General features: G+C 47.6%; 5 protein-coding genes and 1 non-coding gene across 6 annotated transcripts; 2 read left to right on the top strand and 4 right to left on the bottom strand.

The window, feature by feature from the left end:
- Positions 1-149: 149 nt before the first annotated feature.
- Positions 150-1,732, top strand: F4817DRAFT_313288 (Pkinase-domain-containing protein; the record flags this gene model as incomplete). The annotated part of the gene is made up of 7 exons (XM_049300224.1): positions 150-222; positions 392-433; positions 500-678; positions 763-957; positions 1,009-1,071; positions 1,215-1,571; positions 1,622-1,732. 7 exons carry the CDS (start codon positions 150-152, stop codon positions 1,730-1,732), a joined length of 1,020 nt encoding a protein of 339 aa, XP_049161717.1.
- An 876-nt stretch (positions 1,733-2,608) lies between these two features.
- Positions 2,609-5,950, bottom strand: F4817DRAFT_301299 (uncharacterized protein). Its single transcript, XM_049299792.1, has one exon. The coding sequence runs from the start codon at positions 5,754-5,756 to the stop codon at positions 2,895-2,897; it is 2,862 nt and encodes a 953-aa protein (XP_049161716.1). The 5' UTR covers positions 5,757-5,950; the 3' UTR covers positions 2,609-2,894.
- Positions 5,951-6,079: 129 nt separating this feature from the next.
- F4817DRAFT_329347 (APG6-domain-containing protein) lies at positions 6,080-8,139 on the top strand. Its single transcript, XM_049302264.1, has 2 exons — positions 6,080-6,378; positions 6,428-8,139. Exons 1-2 carry the CDS (start codon positions 6,294-6,296, stop codon positions 7,852-7,854), a joined length of 1,512 nt encoding a protein of 503 aa, XP_049161715.1. The 5' UTR covers positions 6,080-6,293; the 3' UTR covers positions 7,855-8,139.
- A 4,088-nt stretch (positions 8,140-12,227) lies between these two features.
- On the bottom strand, positions 12,228-12,340 carry F4817DRAFT_t41. The gene has a single exon. It is a non-coding gene; the product is annotated as a tRNA-Lys (tRNA).
- Positions 12,341-12,877: 537 nt separating this feature from the next.
- Positions 12,878-17,204, bottom strand: F4817DRAFT_357049 (DUF1479-domain-containing protein; the record flags this gene model as incomplete). The annotated part of the gene is made up of 5 exons (XM_049305871.1): positions 12,878-14,304; positions 15,172-15,677; positions 15,761-15,893; positions 15,961-16,052; positions 17,188-17,204. The coding sequence occupies 5 exons, from the start codon at positions 17,202-17,204 to the stop codon at positions 12,878-12,880; spliced, it is 2,175 nt and encodes a 724-aa protein (XP_049161714.1).
- F4817DRAFT_329333 (Clavaminate synthase-like protein) lies at positions 16,639-18,750 on the bottom strand. Its single transcript, XM_049302263.1, has 4 exons — positions 18,462-18,750; positions 17,068-18,372; positions 16,920-16,990; positions 16,639-16,850 (listed from the first exon to the last, which is right to left on the bottom strand). The coding sequence occupies exons 1-2, from the start codon at positions 18,659-18,661 to the stop codon at positions 17,361-17,363; spliced, it is 1,212 nt and encodes a 403-aa protein (XP_049161713.1). The 5' UTR covers positions 18,662-18,750; the 3' UTR covers positions 16,639-16,850; positions 16,920-16,990; positions 17,068-17,360.
- Between the last annotated feature and the right edge of the window lie 97 nt (positions 18,751-18,847).

The following is an 18,847-nucleotide window of genomic DNA, read 5'->3' as shown; positions in this document are numbered from 1 at the left end:
TCTATAACCGCGCCATCGCGTGCCACGTTCCGCTCCGGCCGGCATTTCGAGGTCAAGCGACGACCTCCCAATCCCGACTTTTTTCTACCCGCCGCTATTCTTCCCCTTGACGCTGTTCGTATCCCGAAAGGATACCTACGCTGCCCATCATGGCGCGGGTTTACGCCGACGTCAACCAGAATATGCCCAGAAGCTATTGGGACTATGATAGTGTTAACATTAGTGAGTCCATTTCAACATCGAGGAACTTAGAGCCATGTTTGCATCATGTTCCTATCTTATCCAATACAATATCCTCGTTATCTCTGTTTTAAATCTTCCCAAGGCTCGCGGTTTCGTATCAATATCTGCTAGCAAATAGTGTAAAGACTGACGTTTTTGGTACTACCAGGCTGGGGAATCCTAGAAAACTACGAGGTCGTTCGCAAAATTGGTACGTCACGTCGCGTCCCGTATCCTTCCTAATACCGATAGCCGACTAATTTCTCACCGTGATCAGGCCGTGGAAAATATTCCGAGGTCTTTGAGGGTATCAACGTGATTAACTATCAGAAATGCGTCATCAAGGTCCTGAAGCCAGTTAAGAAGAAGAAGATCAAGAGAGAAATCAAAATCCTCCAGAACCTTTCGGGTGGTCCCAATATTGTTGCCCTCCTGGACGTCGTCAGAGACAATCAGGTAAGCAGCCACCTTTTTTCCCCGATGCCACGGTTAGGCGCTGTCAGATCATATCAAGAGCTAACTCTATTTACCCCCGCGCAGAGCAAGACCCCGTCTCTCATCTTCGAATATGTGAATAACACGGACTTTCGAAGCCTCTACCCGAAGTTCAACGACATCGATGTGCGTTACTACATCTACGAGCTGCTCAAGGCTCTTGACTACTGCCACAGCAAGGGTATTATGCATCGAGATGTAAAGCCTCATAACGTTATGATCGATCATGAGAACAGAAAGGTATGTAACCTACGTCCTTGCCACGGCCGTTTTTGCTCACGTATTCGCTAGTTACGTCTCATCGACTGGGGCCTAGCCGAGTTTTACCATCCAGGAACAGAATATAACGTGCGCGTAAGTTCATCAAGTAGCTCCCGCGTCCCCTCGACCTTCAAGAAGCGATGGGTTGCCTACTCGTATGCCCGTGTGCTTATACTATCGATTTTTTAAACCAGCGGTGTGGATATAAAATCCGTACATGCTAATGTTATTCTTAGGTTGCCTCTCGCTACTTCAAAGGGCCCGAACTGTTGGTTGATTTCCAGGAGTACGACTACAGTTTGGACATGTGGAGTCTGGGTGCCATGTTCGCCTCTATGATCTTCAGAAAAGAGCCTTTTTTCCATGGGAACAGCAACTCAGATCAGCTTGTTAAGATTGCAAAGGTTCTCGGTACCGATGATCTCTTTGACTATTTGGACAAGTACGAGATAGAGCTTGACCCCCAATACGATGATATCCTCGGTCATTTTACGAAGAAGCCTTGGCACAGTTTCGTCAATACTGAGAACCAACGATTCGTGAGCAACGAGGCCATCGATTTCCTAGACAAGCTTCTGCGATACGATCATCAGGTTTGTACCGCCACTCGGTCATTTTCTAATACATTCTAATGGTTATTTAGGAGCGTCTTACTGCGAAGGAGGCTATGGCGCATCCATATTTTGCTCCGATCCGGGACGAAGCCACTCTCAAGGAGTATCTTGGTGGCGCAACTGTTAGCTCAGAGTCTTAAGAATCCAGCCTACCCAACCGATCGCGTACTTCTTTTCAGCTCTTCCCCTACGAATTCTTAAGATACCCGGGCCTATCCCCGCTCGTCGTTCAATTAGTCTCCAGCCTCCGCTATGAGTATGTGCGCTCGCATCTCGTGCTAATGGCATTGCATATTTCTGCATGCTAGGCTACACGCCGCTGAAACCGGATGGAAGTTTAGTTCTAGGTAGTTCTACTAATAGGCCCGTGCGATGCGTTTGACCAGCGGTCACTCTTCTCCGCGGCGGCAAGACCACGACGTGGCATACCGATAAGAAAGCAATGAATGCGATATTTTATTTTGCTACGATCCCGTAAACCCCGTTAGTTCCTACTTAGTACACCACGAGATTATTCCGATGTCTGGTTCTGGTACTAGGAACATAGCGGATTAAACGTGAATTAAGTGACCTAACTAGCCGGACTTTTGGCGTTCCCGGGATTTTTTGTTAAAGGGGGTGTTGAGACGGGCTGCTTCTTTTTCTGACTTGGGATATCTCGGCATAAGGGGTATTGAAATTTTGTTTCTTTCATTTTTTTTTTTGGTGAGTATCGGGTATAGCAAGATTACTACTACTGCTACCACTATAAGACTAGGCCAGTATAGGAAGATTAGCTAAGTAGCTTACGCGAACAGGCACAGACGAGTTTGATGATGTGTCTTGACTGGTTTCGTGGGGGTGCGTGGTGTTTCGTGAAGATGGTGTCCTGGATTTACTTTCCAAGGATACGTATACAGATAGGTACCTATCTATGTTCGTAGTTGTAGAGGGAATTTATAGGGGATGAATTCTAGGTATATATATAAACCACATCACGTTGAGTCCCTATAGGTCGTAGTCTTATGAAAAGCCAAGTAGGCAAATAGTATGTATGTACGCTGGACACACAACAAACACTGCTCCACGCCATAGCAAGCGTAAACCATGCCTAGGTACTAAATATATGCCATGGTATGCTATTACTATATACTCTAATTCTAATCGAGGCTGCCAGTTATACCAGCCAGCTATATGCACTTCTTCCTCATCTATAACCCGTCTTTGGGCTTAATCAAGCTATATCCGCCTCAACTCGATTCAGCTCAACCCCATCCTATCTCATCCCTCAAACTAGTAGGTATGCCACATCCATCCATCCATCTACTTACAGCACGTAAAGCAGAAATCCCGATCACACACGAACCCATCCTCGCCACACCTACGCGCCGAGCCGCCGGGCGTGCGCACCGGGCTGCTCTCCAGCATTATGCTCGGGCCACCGCCTATCTTTGCCCGCCGCGACGGCGTAGAAGTGAGAATGCTGACGCTATCAACATTCACCACCGTGCGCGCTAGCGGCGAGCTCTGTGCTACGGGGCTACTAGCCATGAATCTGCGTTTTGTGCCGCGGAACGCGCGGGAATCGGTGGCAGGGGGGGCGGCGTGCTTGCTGGTGCGGTGGGGTGTACGTGTGCTGGAGCCCATGAGGAAGCCGTGTCGATGGTTGGATTTACGGGGTGTGGAGGAGTCGCGGGGGTGGTGGGAAGTCATGGCGATGATGTTGCGGTCAGGTCGGGTGATGAATGGGCTTGCTGTGACGCTTGACGAGAGGACGCTTAGCTCGTCGTCGTCTTGGTCTGGGTCGTCGGGGATGAGGGATGTTAGGGCTCGGTTTCTACGGGTGGACGGAGTGCGATGGCTGCTGCTTGTCTTTTCGAGGGCCGCTGATGTTTTGCTGCGTTTCTTTGGCGTGCTAGGGGCTGTAATTTTGGAGGCGGGTTGTGTGGATGAAGAGGGTGGATTCATAGGTAAGTTCGGAATATCCGTTGGATCGGCCTCCTTGCTTTGTTCGCTTTGGACCGGTAATGGCCGTAGAACTAGTTCAGACGTTTCGGTAGGTGGGCTGATTTGTCGTGGAGATGGTATAGCTGGTTCTAGCGCGGGCAGAAATATGACTTCTTCCTCTTCGTGGGAATACGGCTGGCCTGGGTCTTGTTCTATGGAATCTGGCTGGATTACAGCATGATCGAAGGGTAACTCCAATTCCAGAGTAGGAGAGCTAACAGGTTGGATAAATTCTTGTGCTAGATCGGGCAATTGGGCAGCAGTCTCCTCTGGCTCTATCGCTGCAGGTAGACTCGGGGTTACTTCACGAGAATTATCTCGTGCAAGATTGACTTCCTGAGCTTCTATGGGGGTGTCTTGAATCTCATTGCTCGTAATATCATAGGATATGGTTTCTACTACGCAGTTCGTATTCTCTATAGCGTTGCTCTTCGAGTTTACTTCTCGATCATCGGGGCTGGCGGTCTGACCCAAATCCTGCGGGTTATCGAGTACTTGTTCCTCATTAGAATGGCTACTAGGCGATGTAGGTTCGCTCAACGGAGGTGTTTTGCTGTCTGTCGGTATTTCCATCACTATCGTGTCGATCTCATTATTCAAAAACAAGGGATCCATCTCCCCCGAGTTATCAAGACTAGAAGGGAGATCGGCTGCCTCAATTTCAACATTCTCATTATTGCTTGTATCTTCATGGCCCACTAGTAGCCCGTCATCATGACTTTCTTCATCCGGAATAGTGATATCGGCTTGTCTAACAAGCCCTTTATCGATAACTTCTTCGAAGTCTTCGAAGTCTTCGCTTATCGTAAGCTGCGCGACCTCCCCATGCTGAGAGGTGTCAGATTCTGTATGTTCCTTAGATTCGTCTACTCCTGGAGAAGAATCGGGAGCTTCTGAGGGCACATCTTCTAGGGAATTTGATAAATCAACTGTCTTTGACCCTTGCCGACTCTTGGTCTTCGACATTTGGCCGTAGGAGTCTATCTGCTTACGACTCCGCGAAGATCTGTATTGAACATCAGAAGGGCGCATTGCCCGAATTAAGACCTCAATCTGGGCTAGCTTTTCAGCTCTCTGCTCCGCTACCGTGGACTCCTTTTCTGATGGCGGCGGTGGTGATATTATCCTCGTATTGGAACATGGCTGTTCTACGGACACGGCTACCTTTCTTGGTCGCCTACGCTGTGACTTCTGAAGGGTATGAGAAGCTTGTTCAGCCACAGTCTCGGAATCTACTTTCGTATCCTTCCGGCCCGTTTGCTTTAGCTTCTTGGTTGGCGAAGCCAATGGAGAGGACTTGTTCTTTTCCGTAGTTGTAATTTTGGCAATTTCTTGCGTATTATCCCCCAAAAGTATGTCATCCTCGTCGGAATCATTAGTAGCCGGTATTGGATGTAGATTTTTTCGCCCCGTTGTCTTTGCATGGGAAACTTTCTTCGGTATCTGATGGTGAAAAGGAGGACCGAGGAAACCACTATTATAACCCCCTGGCGCTATTGACGGACCATATCCGAGTTGATTGTGATACCCCATGGATTGGCCAATAAAGCCAAATCTATCCTGGTAGGGGGGTGGTGGAAGCTCTGGGGTCTGCCAGAGCGGATCAACAGAGCTACTACCGAACATTGGGGGTCCGAACATGAACGGATCAGGGGAACCAAATGGATGCAATTGCATCCCAGGATATAGCAGCTGATGATTGAGTTCACCGGACATGATGGGTTGATTCAGTCCGGTATGTAGCCCTGGAGAAGGACTATGTATTGGTGGTTTAGTCGGTACCAAAGATTTAGAGCCAGAGCCTTCTATCGGCCGGGTATCCTTCTCTTTCATAATTCCTTCTTCTTCATTACTTAAGACGGAAGCCTCCCTAGTCCGATCTTTCTCGTCGTCCAGAGATAGAAGATGTCCATTATTGACAATTACCTCCCCGGTCTCAAGGTCAATCTCATCACCAACACCAGTGAAATCCCTCCCATACTTTTCAAAGATACGTTCAAAGGCCGACTTTAGTCTTGTCGCAGCCTTGGCTCTCCCCTTATCAAGTTGGTAAAGAGGGTCTTGCCTGGCATCAAACTGGGTGGGGCTCATAGAGAGCTCATCTAGATTTGCTTCATCATCGTCGTCATCATCATAAGGGGCTTGCCCAAGTTTCGGTTTCTTTGAAGGTGGTTCCATGATTCCGGTTACCCTGCCATGGCTAAATAGCCGGCACGTATCGAGATGAATTCGACGGCTGCAATTTAATCCGTTTTATGCGGTCTCTAAAAAGAAGACAAAAGGTGGAATGAAAAGGTTCATAATTCGATATGTGCAACTGCTTTGATTTTGATGATGAAGGCGTCTATGATATGAAAGTGGATAAGCACGTCCGTATCTTATCGAGCAATGGAAGGAGTTCCCGTAACGCGCTTAGGTGCTGCTGGCTGGGTACATAAAATAGTACTTTCCCTAAGTACTTAGCTCGCTTTTCTCTACCTTTCTTGATTACTCAGTACATACTCCACACGTACCTAGATGTTTCTCAGCTGCAACCACCCCTAAAACAGCTTATTTACTAGCGCTACAGGTGCCTGAGTGATCAGCTGATGACGTACTAAGCACATGCATAAGTCGACGTCTCAATTCACGGCCGCCATCCAAACTTTCTTTCTTGCAATACCTTAAAGACAATCGCAGCAGCATGGAATTAATGGCTGATATCCCAAATTCGCCATGTATTGCCAAAAGTGCCGCACTCCACTAAAGCTAGATGGGTCGTTAGCAGACCTAAACCCAGCTGCATTTGATCTACTCGTTGGTCTGATAGCCCGCCCAAAGAATCGTCGCATGAAACTAACATTTCGCAGCTACATCCTCTCAGCAGCATCCGAAGCGATCGCTCCCTTCGCGCTTAACCTACCCGAACGATACCGAGAGGAGAGCACTATATGATAGAGTATCTAAGGATGCCGGACCGGCAACCTTCAAAAGAAATAGCAGTGCTTTGCGTGGCGATGGCCAACCTCGCGATAGTTCCGCCATGTCCTTCGTCCTCCTTACAGAGTCTCAAGTAGCACCCCCAAGGCTCACGCCTCCAGTAGAGTCCCAAACTCCGAGACAGCAACGCCGAACATCGATGTCCAGTGGCCAACGTAATGATGGGAGGAAACCTGCGCAACCTCACGAAGCCGAGCGCGTTAATAAGCTGTTTGAGATCTTATCTGCGCGTTCAGATATAGACCATCCTGTCTGTGTTGAATGTACGGAGATGTTGGTAGACGGACTCCAGAAGAAGCTAGAATCTACAGCGCGGGAACGAGATGCTTATGCAGCTTTCCTCAAGCAAGTCCAAGCCGACGTGCCCAGCGAAGAGGAAATTGCCGAATCAGAAAAGGCTGTAGAAATAGCACGCAAGGAAGAGCAAGAGTCATTCAAGCAGCTATTGGCGCTGGAGAAAGAAAAAGCGGCACTTGACCTCGAAATTGCAGCTCTCGAGGGGGAATCGCAGGCACTAGATGCCGAGGAGGAGCAGTTCTGGAGAGAGCGCAATGCATTTGCAGTGAAACTCTCTGAGTTCCAGAACGAAAGGGACAGCATAAATTCCAAGTTCGACTACGACTCGCAACTCCTTACGAAACTCCAGCGAGCAAACGTTTATAATGATACATTCTCGATACACCACGACGGCCACTTCGCGACAATCAACGGGCTTAGGCTTGGTAGGTTATCAGCAAAACCCGTAGACTGGCCGGAAATCAATGCCGCTTGGGGTCAAGCATTACTACTAGTCGTTACCGTTGCCGATAAGCTAGGGTACAAATTTGAGGGATACGAGCCATTACCCATGGGCTCAACATCCAAGATTATCCGCTACGATTACCCATCCCCATCTTCCAGTCGACTAGGCGTACATCGAATCGGGCCTCCACCAGGACCTAAGAAGACGGTATTAGAACTATTCTCCTCAGGTGACCTTCCTCTGCAAATGTTGTGGAACCGCAAGTTCGATCAAGGGATGGTGGCATTCTTGGAGCTGGTAAGGCAGCTTGGGGTCTTCGTCCATCAACAAACGAAAGAAAGTAGCAGTCGGGGCGAGTACGCAGCAAACCCGCTAGCGCTCCCTTACAAGATTGAAGGAGACAAGATCGGCGACGACCGGATAGGCCACTTCAGTATCAAGCTGGGCATGAACAATGACGAGAGCTGGACCAAGGCATGCAAGTTTGCACTTACGTGTTGCAAGTTTCTGATTGCACACGCGAGCAACGTGAGTCACATATCAAACGGACGTTGAGGCCTAGCTAGCGCCTGGTTTTTGTGATGGGTTAGAGATGGCGTTTGGCGTTGCGGGAAACTAGCAAGACGTTTCACACTGCTATCATGGCTGGGGCATTAATGCTGTTAGAGTCATTATGTATTAGATATCCAAAGTATGCATGTTTTAGGGTGCTATATTTGTATAAGTCTTTATTGCTTGTTACTATACTTTTGTGGTTTAACAAATATAAGTGATATTACTACGGTATAGCAGTGAAGCCTCAAATATAAATAAACTCAGTATAGCTATCTCAATATTGAGATTTTATCCAAGTCTATCCACATCAGCCTCGTCTGTATTCTTAGGTATTTAGACACAGCTGAGTATTATAGTGAGTATAGACTATGATTACTAGTTAGAATACCGACTCGCTATGCTAATACAGTCTTCAGATAACTCGATCGTTTGACCCTTCTGATATTACTAACTTAACATCCCACGTATGTGTTTGACTTGGTAGAGAATGATGTCTCATGGGTATATACTATGTAATATACTTCACCAGCATTGCCCGTTGCTCCTTGTCTCGATCATCCGCTTTGCCTTTGACCAACCTAGGAAATGAATCCCTCGCTCTGGAGCTACTAATTGTGAGGACCTGAATCGTGATGAACTTGATGAACTGATGTAAAAGGAAAAGATGTCTCTTCAGCTGTAGCTGTATAGATGAGATAGGCTAATGATAGCTTATCAAATGCCCCCTACCAAAAAAAAGGTCAACGTCCTCGTTGCCTTCTAAAAGTATCGTGTAGTTCCATCGCTGGTAGCAGTAAGGTAATGGGTTCGAACCGTAGACAGCGCACGTAGAAACAGCTATTTTAGAGACGGCCAAGAAAGAGCGCGTATAGAAAGTAGTCTGGCCTGATGCTATCGTAATCCCATGGACTGTAGGTAGTTATCACGACGGCACCGACCACGGTTGGAGCGGCGATTGCGTTGGCGTTAGTGACGGGGGAAGGGGGACAACAAATGATCTGAGCAGGCCGGTGGTGATGGTGGTGGTGATAGTAGCGGCTGCGGTGGTCATCTTCGATAGCATGCACGGCACCGTCTTATTGGGCCCTCCTCGTCACCCCCGAAATACGACCTTTTTGCCGGTGATCCTATCCACGTCCCAGTAGCATTTATAACAAAGGATACGTCCAGTATGTATGGCTACGGGTTCCCATAGTTAGCTTATAATTCAATGCTTGTGACAGTTAAGTTGTTTCTAATACCTCTTTCCCCACCCCGTGACAGGCCCGGTTGTCGCTAATCATATCGCCTGAAGTTATGAGAATCCCCGTGTCGTTTTCATACGGACTTTAGTCATCGCCGACAGGGTGAATGTTATTCTAAATGAAGTGATCGCCTCCTATGTTTTGATCGTTGAGATGCCATGGAGTCTGCTCTAAAGTTTCTAGGCGAAGGATGCTCTAGGAGTGCCGAGCCGAGCTGTATATCGAGGCATTAAGCCCGGCTCCGACTAATCCGGTATTGTCGAGAGCTTCTCGACAAGAGAGTGTTTTTAGTAAAGGTCTGATAGTGGTTTGATAGTGTCAAAAAGGCTTTGTCAAGAGCCTTGTTCAGGGCCAAATATTGTGATAGTACTGCTGGGTTGTTTCTTGACGCCTCAGCCAGCTGGAGATATAGTCAGGCAAGCACCGAATGAATAGTGGTCGATAACTGTCTAATGCTGTTTACCAGCTAAGATGGAGCATTGTGCCAGAGTTATTAATTTTGAGGTATCAAAGTTGTATTATCGTTGTCATGTAATTATTAATTAAATGTTGTGGGATGGATGTATGGGGTTTTCTTCTGTCAGTTATGGGCATCTTCTGAGATTATAAGGTACGGTTGTGGTAGGTATTCTTCCTTCCGAGACAATTAAGTTCAGCTCATTAAGTTTGTTGATTGTTCTACCTTGGGCGTATGATTGCTTGGGTTCCTGCCTTGTCTATTACACAAGAGTGAAAGTTTTAGATTGCTACTGCATTATGTTATCTTCATTAAGGGTAAGAACCTTCCTTGGTGGTTGAGTCACACTTGACTGTACTGTTGATTGCTGCATGTACATGCCGCTCAACTTACTTCCTGAGGAAGCTGCTGCTTTATGTACCTACCTAGTGTATTTTCTGCCCGGCAGGAAAAGTCACCGCTCAGGGCACCAGGAACTCTTACTTTTCCTATAATTACGCTACCTGTTTGTCGCATCCAATCTGTTTTCATCTTCTCTTTCTTTTTTTTACAACTCCCCTCCTCACATTCCTCATTAATTAACTCCTATTAGTCTAACTATTTATTTATACCCTTTTACAATAAACTTTGAATCTATGTCTTAATTGACATGGTGACGAAAGAACTGCCTGACAGATAACCTACCATAATTTCTATTATTACATAATACCCTTTCACTTTAACACGGATCTGGGATACCTCGTTACTCACACCCTCTTTTTAACATTATGTTAACTACATACGCCTCTCCTACAATTGTAAGTACGTTTTATTAGTCTGCCACGTCCACTTTCAAGGAATGACCGGCCGACTGACTACCTAAAAGACATTGTAGTTCTAGCCACAACATCCATGGAGCATCTCCAGGAGCACGAGGAAATCCTAGTGTCAGAACCGATGGATGTTCAAGAGGATGTCCAGGAACATGACATCCCTGGCTTTATGTCCGTGGAACAGATGGAAGACGAACTTGTTAACCATCACGATGCTCTGGCCAACGCCAACGCCAACGCCAACAACAACACCAACGTTGGTCAGGCTGATAAGAAGCCGGGCGACAAGCCAGGCTACGAGAGCTTGGACGATCGTATGGGTGCCTCCCCGTTCAACGAAGGAACAACACTTTTATTCCAATTCAACGATAGTAGTTACAGAGTTGGAGCTTTACATATTACCACCAAAGAAGATTTTAACTAATGATATACCGACTTACCTTATTATTCTCCATACCTATAACCCACTATGGAGCTATTCAATACAGGGGCCTTTAACGATGATCGTTCCGAGGTATTGATTATTAGGATCGACTTTAGAACTACGTACGTATCTAGCTACGCTATCACCCTTCATGCTATCTAATTGCTCACCCTAGTATAGGTCCCCTGGTTGAATCCAAGATACCCTACAATATTATCGGTGTAATTTCCTAGGGACTAACTGGACGCGAAAATGACGAAGTCATCTCATGGTTCAAGCTGTTATTACTTGGCAATGTTCCTGAGTACCCCATACATACCGTACGTACGGCAACTCCAAGATGCCAAAGACATACAGCGACACCTACAGAAAACCCTTATCCAGGGGATTAAAGACTTTTTAGGAATTTTCTGCTCCGTCACGACATCCCAAAGATGTCCAAGGCAATACTAGACATAATAGGGCATGGAAAACTTCATCGCAATTATCTTGACGCTAGAACGGGGGTGCAGTGAGACCCTCTCAGAGGAGAGCTGCCTGAAGATTGCTACTTCCTGATAAATCATTCTTCTCTATTCATTATTGGCAATAGCCAAGAAGATGATGCACTGGAATCGTTTTGAAGAAGAAGCGTGGTATTCATCATGAGTTATCAATGCTAGATTTAAGAAACACGGTCTGCACTAGAAGTTGAAGATTACCTCATCTAGAACAAAGGACACTTTCAGTATGTATAGCCACAGGCTCCTATAGTTAGCTTAGAGTTCCTCGCGGGATAACGAAGCTGTCTCCGTCCTTCTTGCCTAAAGGACATACGGGGAAGGGGAGATGGGAGAGGCCTGGTTGGCGATTCAAGCAATGACCTTGACGCCTCGTCTTGTAGCAGTCGGTATTACTTAGGTATTCTATGCATAGCTAATTATCCAAGAGGAATCTCTTCAAATCTATCATCATTAGTTTTTATACAACTGCCAAGCCTCACACTGATACCCTGATAACAGTAAAAGTGCTTTTGCTATATCGCGGCCTGTGTGAACATTGATGGTCTTCATAGGGCCGACAAGAAAAGGGGGGAAGAACCTGGTGCGCTAGTCTCGCTCTAGCCCACCGCCTAGCAATACCTTATTAATAGCTTCTTACATAGCTCGCCTTATCCAACTGGTTTCAAAAAGTTGGAAACTAACCATTGTCAACTCCTTAATGCTAGAATCTTGAATACCTAGACCTAGGTGAAGTACCCGAATATAATTAAAGACTCAGTACTTTAAAGCTATTAAAATCTATGACATATATAGTTAGGGCTGACCGGCCATATAACCCTAGACTTAACCAATCAACTCCCCATTTCTTCAAAGAAAAAAAAGAAAAAAAGAGCAAAAGCCCGCACTATACCATGTAGCCCACAGCACTAAGTGGGCATTCATGGCAAAACTAAACGCCTCAGGCGGGGGTCGAACCCGCAACCTTGGGATACCTCTATAGTCCGGAGAGTCCGGTTTTTTTTATTTTTTTAAAAGTCCCACGCTCTAGCCAATTGAGCTACCAAGGCGGTGGATGTAAGATTCCGGAATTTCGGAGTTTGGGTAGCCATGGGACTTCATCGCTGTGAAGAGGCTTCATATACCTACGTACATGTAGTGGCTTGAGCTTTTGGACAACATCGCGACTTTTGAGGATTGAGAGTTGGGGGGAGGGGGTAATGTATTGGTATGGTGGGATGGGATAGAGAAATGGAGAGTTGTATGTGGTGAATGATTGAAAATGACCTGATGCTGTAGTATGTACGAAATGCTTGTTGCAAGCACTTATACTGTTGTCGCATAGGAATATCATCCATAGGTAGGTATCTAGTCCAATAGTTAGATTACATGGGGAATTCATAATATATTACCCTACCTAGGTAGGTATACGTTCAGACATTAGTATAACTAACTCCTCCTCTAATACCAAATATCCTAACCCCAAATTACTCCCTCCTAATCCTGATCCAACCCAACCGAACCCAACCCAACCCGATCTAACCATTCTCATAACACGCCTTGCACCCATTAACCCAAGCCAGTATCATAACAATCCAATCACCACATCAAAGCCTCTTAGCCCCCCTCCTCGCCATCATATCATAGCGATCCGGGAACAATATCCCATTCGCCAGCCTCAACAACTCCGCCTCGGCTCTATCCACACAGCCTGCCTTCTCGTCCCACGGCAACATACCCATAGACCTGAGGCCCTCCTCTCCGCCCGCGTCGTTGACGTCCTGGACCCCGGGTCGGCCCATGTACTCGCGCTCACCGCGACGTCCGCCGCTCTCGAAGTCGGGCGCCGGGTCGCCGAGGAGGAACGCCTTGCGCTGCCGTGCCAGATACAATGCGTTGGTCTGCGTTAATGGACACGCAGGGACGTACAGCACGCTGGAGTCTGATACCCCGGCGTGGATGGCGTCGGGCGCATGTACAGCGTCTGGATGCCACAGCACGTAGTCGCCGGGCTCGACGTGTGGAATCGACACCATCGTCTTATTTAGTCTTAGATGCGGGTGTAGAGCATCGCTCAGTTCCTGAATCCCGCTCCCTGGCACGGCACCCTGGATAACGCTGTTCTGTGCCACGTGCAGCTTCCAGTTATCCTCGTGGAGGAAGTTTGGGCCTGACTTGAGGCGTGGGGAGAAGAAGGGGCGGAGGAGAAGATATGCGGTTGTGAGTTGGAGCATGGGGCAGGCGAGGAGGGAGCCGCCGCCAGGTGGGATCGAGGATAGTGAAAGCCAGCCTTGGAACATTCGAAACATACTACACGAACCGGCGCCGTTGTAGAGGTCTGAAGTTACACGAAGGCGGGCGCCGCTATCCCAGGGGTCGTATTCTTCCCATCGCCCTTGGAAGATTTTGGCGTAGACGCCTGCACGTCCGTAGCCGTCCGCCTCCCACCTTTCTACGCTCCCATTATCTATATGTGGGCCAGATGCGAGAAAAGTATCGCCGGGTTTCCGCATTCTAATGCGGTCTGCGTAGGCTACCGCGTGGTTGCTACTCACGAGGGCCTCCTCATTATTCGAATGCCACACTCTCATGATAAATCTCTGTACTTCGAGTAGCCGTGAGTCGGCACGAGCCCGAACTTGCCCCGGACTCCAGAATAACTCGTATAGTTGCGGATCATGACGCGGGATGCCTTTGATAGGCGGGTTATGCCTTTGGTACTCCTGCGTCTCCTCCTTCCATGATACGGCTACGTTCGATGGGACAACCCTTCGTATGATAGCAACGCCTCTCTCCTTTAGTGCGTCCCGGAAAATGGCTACCTTAGCTAGATCATATATATCTAGGTAGTCAATCGACGGTATTATATCGGACTTAGTGGCTACGATACGCTCTGCCTCTTTCCTCAACCGACCAAGAAGACGATAGAATGAATCGGCAACTGCTTTCTCGTTGCCAGCAATCAATTTCCGCTTGATATTAGCGAATCGTTCGGGAAGCGGAATAGGATCCAAGTCTGGTAGAGATAAGTCGACTGCCATCGATACCGCGTAAGGTCGGATTTAATTCTTTAATTTCGTAGCAAGGTATATCAAAGGAATTTCTCTTTTCCCATAAATTTAAAGCAGAACTCCTTGTTACCTGACCAAAACAAAATGTACGAGCAGAAACTCATATGGGAGAGCCATCCTCTTAGTACGTATAAGAAGCACAGCGACGATACACCCGTGGGGGTGCATAATCTCCCGTGGGGGGCACGAGTACTAGCCATCTGTAGTCGGACGGCGAAGTAAAAGAGAGGTTTTGTTTGGGTCGTCTAGATATGGAGCGATTATACTAGGCATTGCTAGGCATTGAGAAGCGAAGACCCACAGGGATGGTCTAGAAGGGATCAAGGAAACGCAATCAGACGTTGTCACGTTGTCCAACGTTGAACCGCATCTGGTATCCTGGGTGCGTTAATCTTCGGCAACGGACTCCGAAATAGAGATCTCTTGGCTTGGTACCCAGACCCTGGCACCAATTTACTAGAGCCGATACGAGTCTAGGGCGGCTTGGCTATTGGTTAGCCCAATGCGGCTCCTGAACGACGCTCCCACGGGCCGTTGGTCCGATCATACGCTGAGTAGGCTGACATGTCAACAAGACAGAAAAGCCTCAAGCATCCCGGATATGTCAGACAGCCTGCCGGGCTCACCGACGTCGTATCATCTATATTCGCCGATGATTACACGGGAGCTTATGCAATCACGTAAATTGAGATACAGTTCCCGGCGTCCCAGATTGCATTGGTGTGGCAGCTTTGGAATGGTTGAGAATTCTTAGTGGTCCCGTTGAGTGCATCGAGTGCCTAGCCTTCAAGAAGCTTTGCCTCGTTTTGATCGGCGAACTTGTATTTGACGATCCGTGGCGTCGTTGGAGATATTACTCTTCCTCTTCGCCGGTTTCCTTGATGAATCCACCTGTGCAGGTTTGACGTCGGACGGGGAAGTAGTCTTTGCATCCCCGGACGTCGCATCTGATGCTCCCTCATTTATTAATACATAAGCCACTTTCTCGACATCAACAGCATCAACCCCTAGCCGTTTGGCTAGCACCTGAGCTGTAGTGCTTAACTCCTGGTACTCTTTGGCGTTGTACTTGATGGGAGACTTCTGTCCATTACAACATAGCCAATAGAATACTTCGTCCGAGAAGAAGATGACACCATGGGAGTCATGCACCGAGAGCAAAAGGGATGCTGTAGCAGGGCCAATCCCTTTCAGATTCGTGATGGTGCGTACTGCTTTAGACGTATCTAAACTGGTTCGATACTCTTCTACCGCTTCCCGAATAATGCGCTCGACAAGTGCATCGTCATTTGAGGAAACGAGTTTCATGAGGGTCGGGCGGAATTTGCCATGGCGCCTGAACTAATAAGTTAGAGCCAGGACGGCCCGAGAATAAGACGTGCCGAATGGCGGTATTCTGGCAAACCAGACTAGACTTACAGCTTCCAATCAACCAAGGTTTTAACGTCGTTAAGAGCCATTGTGCTCTTTGACCCCTCTGAGCCATATGCGGTGACGGCATCACGGTATCTGAATTGCTCCAGCTCCAGCAGAGTCTTTTGGCCGGGCTTGGCTATTTGTAGTGATTAGCCCCGCGAATATTAATTAGTATTAGGTATGTGACTATCTCGAACACGTACCCCCTTTAGCTGACGATATCGACTCAATTAAAGACTCATATCTGCCTAATAGTTGTTGGAATTGCTCAAGCGAGATGTTGTTTGGGAGTAGACTCTGGTCCAGCATTTTAAATCTTGATTGTTTGGTATTCTCGCTGAACGTGAGACTGATGACACTACTATTCTTTAGTCATATGTTTATTTGAAGATGGCCTGAGTTATGAGCAATCATTTACTTGAAACAAGACGACTTTATGTGCTGATATAGGTATTCTAAACGATGAAGCTGAATTGTTTACCTAAGACAGTCAGGCAATAGAGGCAGCGATAGACTGATATGTGAATAGTAGCGTCAAAAACTACCTAAATCTATCCTAATAAATCACATAAGGATGTGTTAGGTAATACATACCTCCTAACTTTTAGATAAAAGAGCAAGTGGCCCGTGTGTTTGCCCGAAACGTTCTAGAAGTAAAAACGGCCCCCAAAATAGATTTAGATTCAACTTAGCGCCGAGACCCCTGCTCCTCTCTTGCATCGGCTCTAGAAAAAGTAAAATCTATTTCCTTCCAAATCCATCCTGAATCCCCGAATTTTCCCATCTTTCGCAACACCTAACCGCCATCCCGACCGCCATACCTCAGTCGCTAGTTAAAGAGGGTCTTTGCATTACTGTCGAGTCTACCTTCCTTTTTCTTCTTCTATTAACATAATGGGTAACGTAAGTTCTCCTATCCGCGTCCCAACAACGCTCCTATTCGGAGACGGGAGGAGGGACAGCCTGAAAGCCGGCCAACTCCGACAATAGAGGACAACAACGTACTAATTCTCGCAATTAGGGAGCCAAGGCTGCGCAGAAGCGCGAGCGCAATGCGAAGGACAGCAAGGTCGCCAAGTCGCAGTTGAAGTCGGTAAGTCTTGATATGACGATCGTATTTCTAACGAAGATCATCTCCACTGACTTACATGGGATCTTTTAGAATGTCAAGGCTATGGATATCCAGTGCCAGATCTGCAAATCGACCTTCCTGAAGACCACCCGTGCGCCTCAGTACGTAACTAACTCCCTTCTAGATTACTTTAATAATACACAATTGTGCGTCTCTAACTAACCGTCCTCTCCCACAGGCTCACTGAGCACGCTGTCAATAAGCACAATAAGTCCATCGCCGATTGCTTCCCCGGCCACGACGCTCCTCCAGCCAAATAGACAAAACGATGGTCCGTATTTGTACGGAACGATCGAACAGGTGAACAATGGGCATAGCGATTGGCGCACTTGGTGTTTAGCAGAGAGGTCTTATATGGGTGTGTTGATATGAGGTCACGACGCGACTTTGATTAATGAGATTGCACTGAGTTAACTGAGATTTTCTCGCGTCTTGATGATTCGCTTTTTGTATATGGTAGTGCACACGTTATTAGTGTGCTTCCACTGCTTTCGCCTGGGCGTTGATATCTGCAACCCCTCCGCTCGCAGGGGTGTTGGTATTGTTCGACGTTCCTTGCGCCTCTTGCTTCTGAGCCGCCTCTCTGGCCTGCTCCTCTCGTATGTCCTTCAGGATGTCTGGATACCATCTCTCCCCCACGTCTGGGTGACTCTTGACTCTGTTTCTTAGTGTTGCCTCGCCTAGCGTCGATGCTACACCGCCCTTCCTAAAGGTAAACTCGACGTCGTCAAGCCTACCTCCATTCGCCTCTAGTACTTTCTGCCGCCGCTGCTTGATCCCCTCTGGTACTTGTCCGACACCGACCTCGTCCAACTCCTCGAATGTCGTAGAGGCTCGGACCCCTTGGAAGAACGGGATTGAGAATCTCGCACCCTTGCCCGCCTCAGGTGAGAGGACCCTATGGGTTGTCGACGCGCAAACTCCTTGCGTCAGGGCCTCCAAGCCCTGTCCGATGGCCACCACCAATGTGCCGTCGATCGGTGGGCAGTCGATCCATTTACCTTGCATATTTTGGACCTGCAGTCCCCTGTGGTTACTTGCTTGCAGTAGGTAACTTGTAAGCATACTGTCCTTATGTGGACCAACTCCTTGGCCTTCAACACCGTCACCCAGCCCTAATTCGGATACATCGGGATATTTAACGATCTTCAACTTGTGCTGCTGATCCGGATCGAAATACCGGTTAAACGCATCGGAAGGTAGCTCGATGGCCTCTGCGATCAGGGATGTGAATTCTATCGAGATAGTACCCATACGTCTTATGTAGTCGGTGTAGACTGCGCGGAAGTTGGGCAATACCTCTTGCGAAGGCCACTGATTAGGCGCGAGTAGATTCTCGTATAGCGGCGCGTCGGGCTTCGGGATAGGGTGCTCTGTAGACAGGTCGATCTGTTCCCTATGGTCTATCTTGCCGGCTGTTATCTCGGCTGAGAGCTGCGAGTAGCCTAGGAATGACGGCGCGTTCTTCATCTCGATCTTAAGCCTTCAAATCCGGGTTTGCATAAGCTTGTAGAACGACTTATACTTCTTGCGTGCTCTCGTTATTAATATGATATATATATTTAGACTTACTTTTCTTCCTTTGGTATGTCAAAGAACGCCTTTCCTTCCGATATGACTTGTTGCCAGAGCTCGTCCGGAATGCCGACGTTCTTGAGATATAGGAAGCCGACCTCCATTAAGGCATGTCGTAGATCGGCCAAAAACTGCGGCTTTGTCTGCGCGTCCCTAGAGAGGGCTAGATCCAATATCGGGATCGAAGTGAACGACATTGTAGATATTTCCAATAATTAATCAGTGGTATCAGTCGAGCTGCCGGATCCAGGCACAAGAGCAGTTTAAGAGGAATCTAAAAGTATCAATGACTAAGTTGAATAACTATACGTATACATACATATTATAACTAAACCGTATGTTACATGTACATTCGTATCTCATGATGTACCCCCACTTCTTTT

This window comes from Daldinia loculata, assembly GCF_022478755.1.
Source record: "Daldinia loculata strain CBS 113971 unplaced genomic scaffold F4817scaffold_9, whole genome shotgun sequence".
Classification (NCBI taxonomy): domain Eukaryota; kingdom Fungi; phylum Ascomycota; class Sordariomycetes; order Xylariales; family Hypoxylaceae; genus Daldinia; species Daldinia loculata.
The sequence above is the reverse complement of the archived record's forward strand: the minus strand, read 5'-3'. Positions and strand labels throughout refer to the sequence as shown.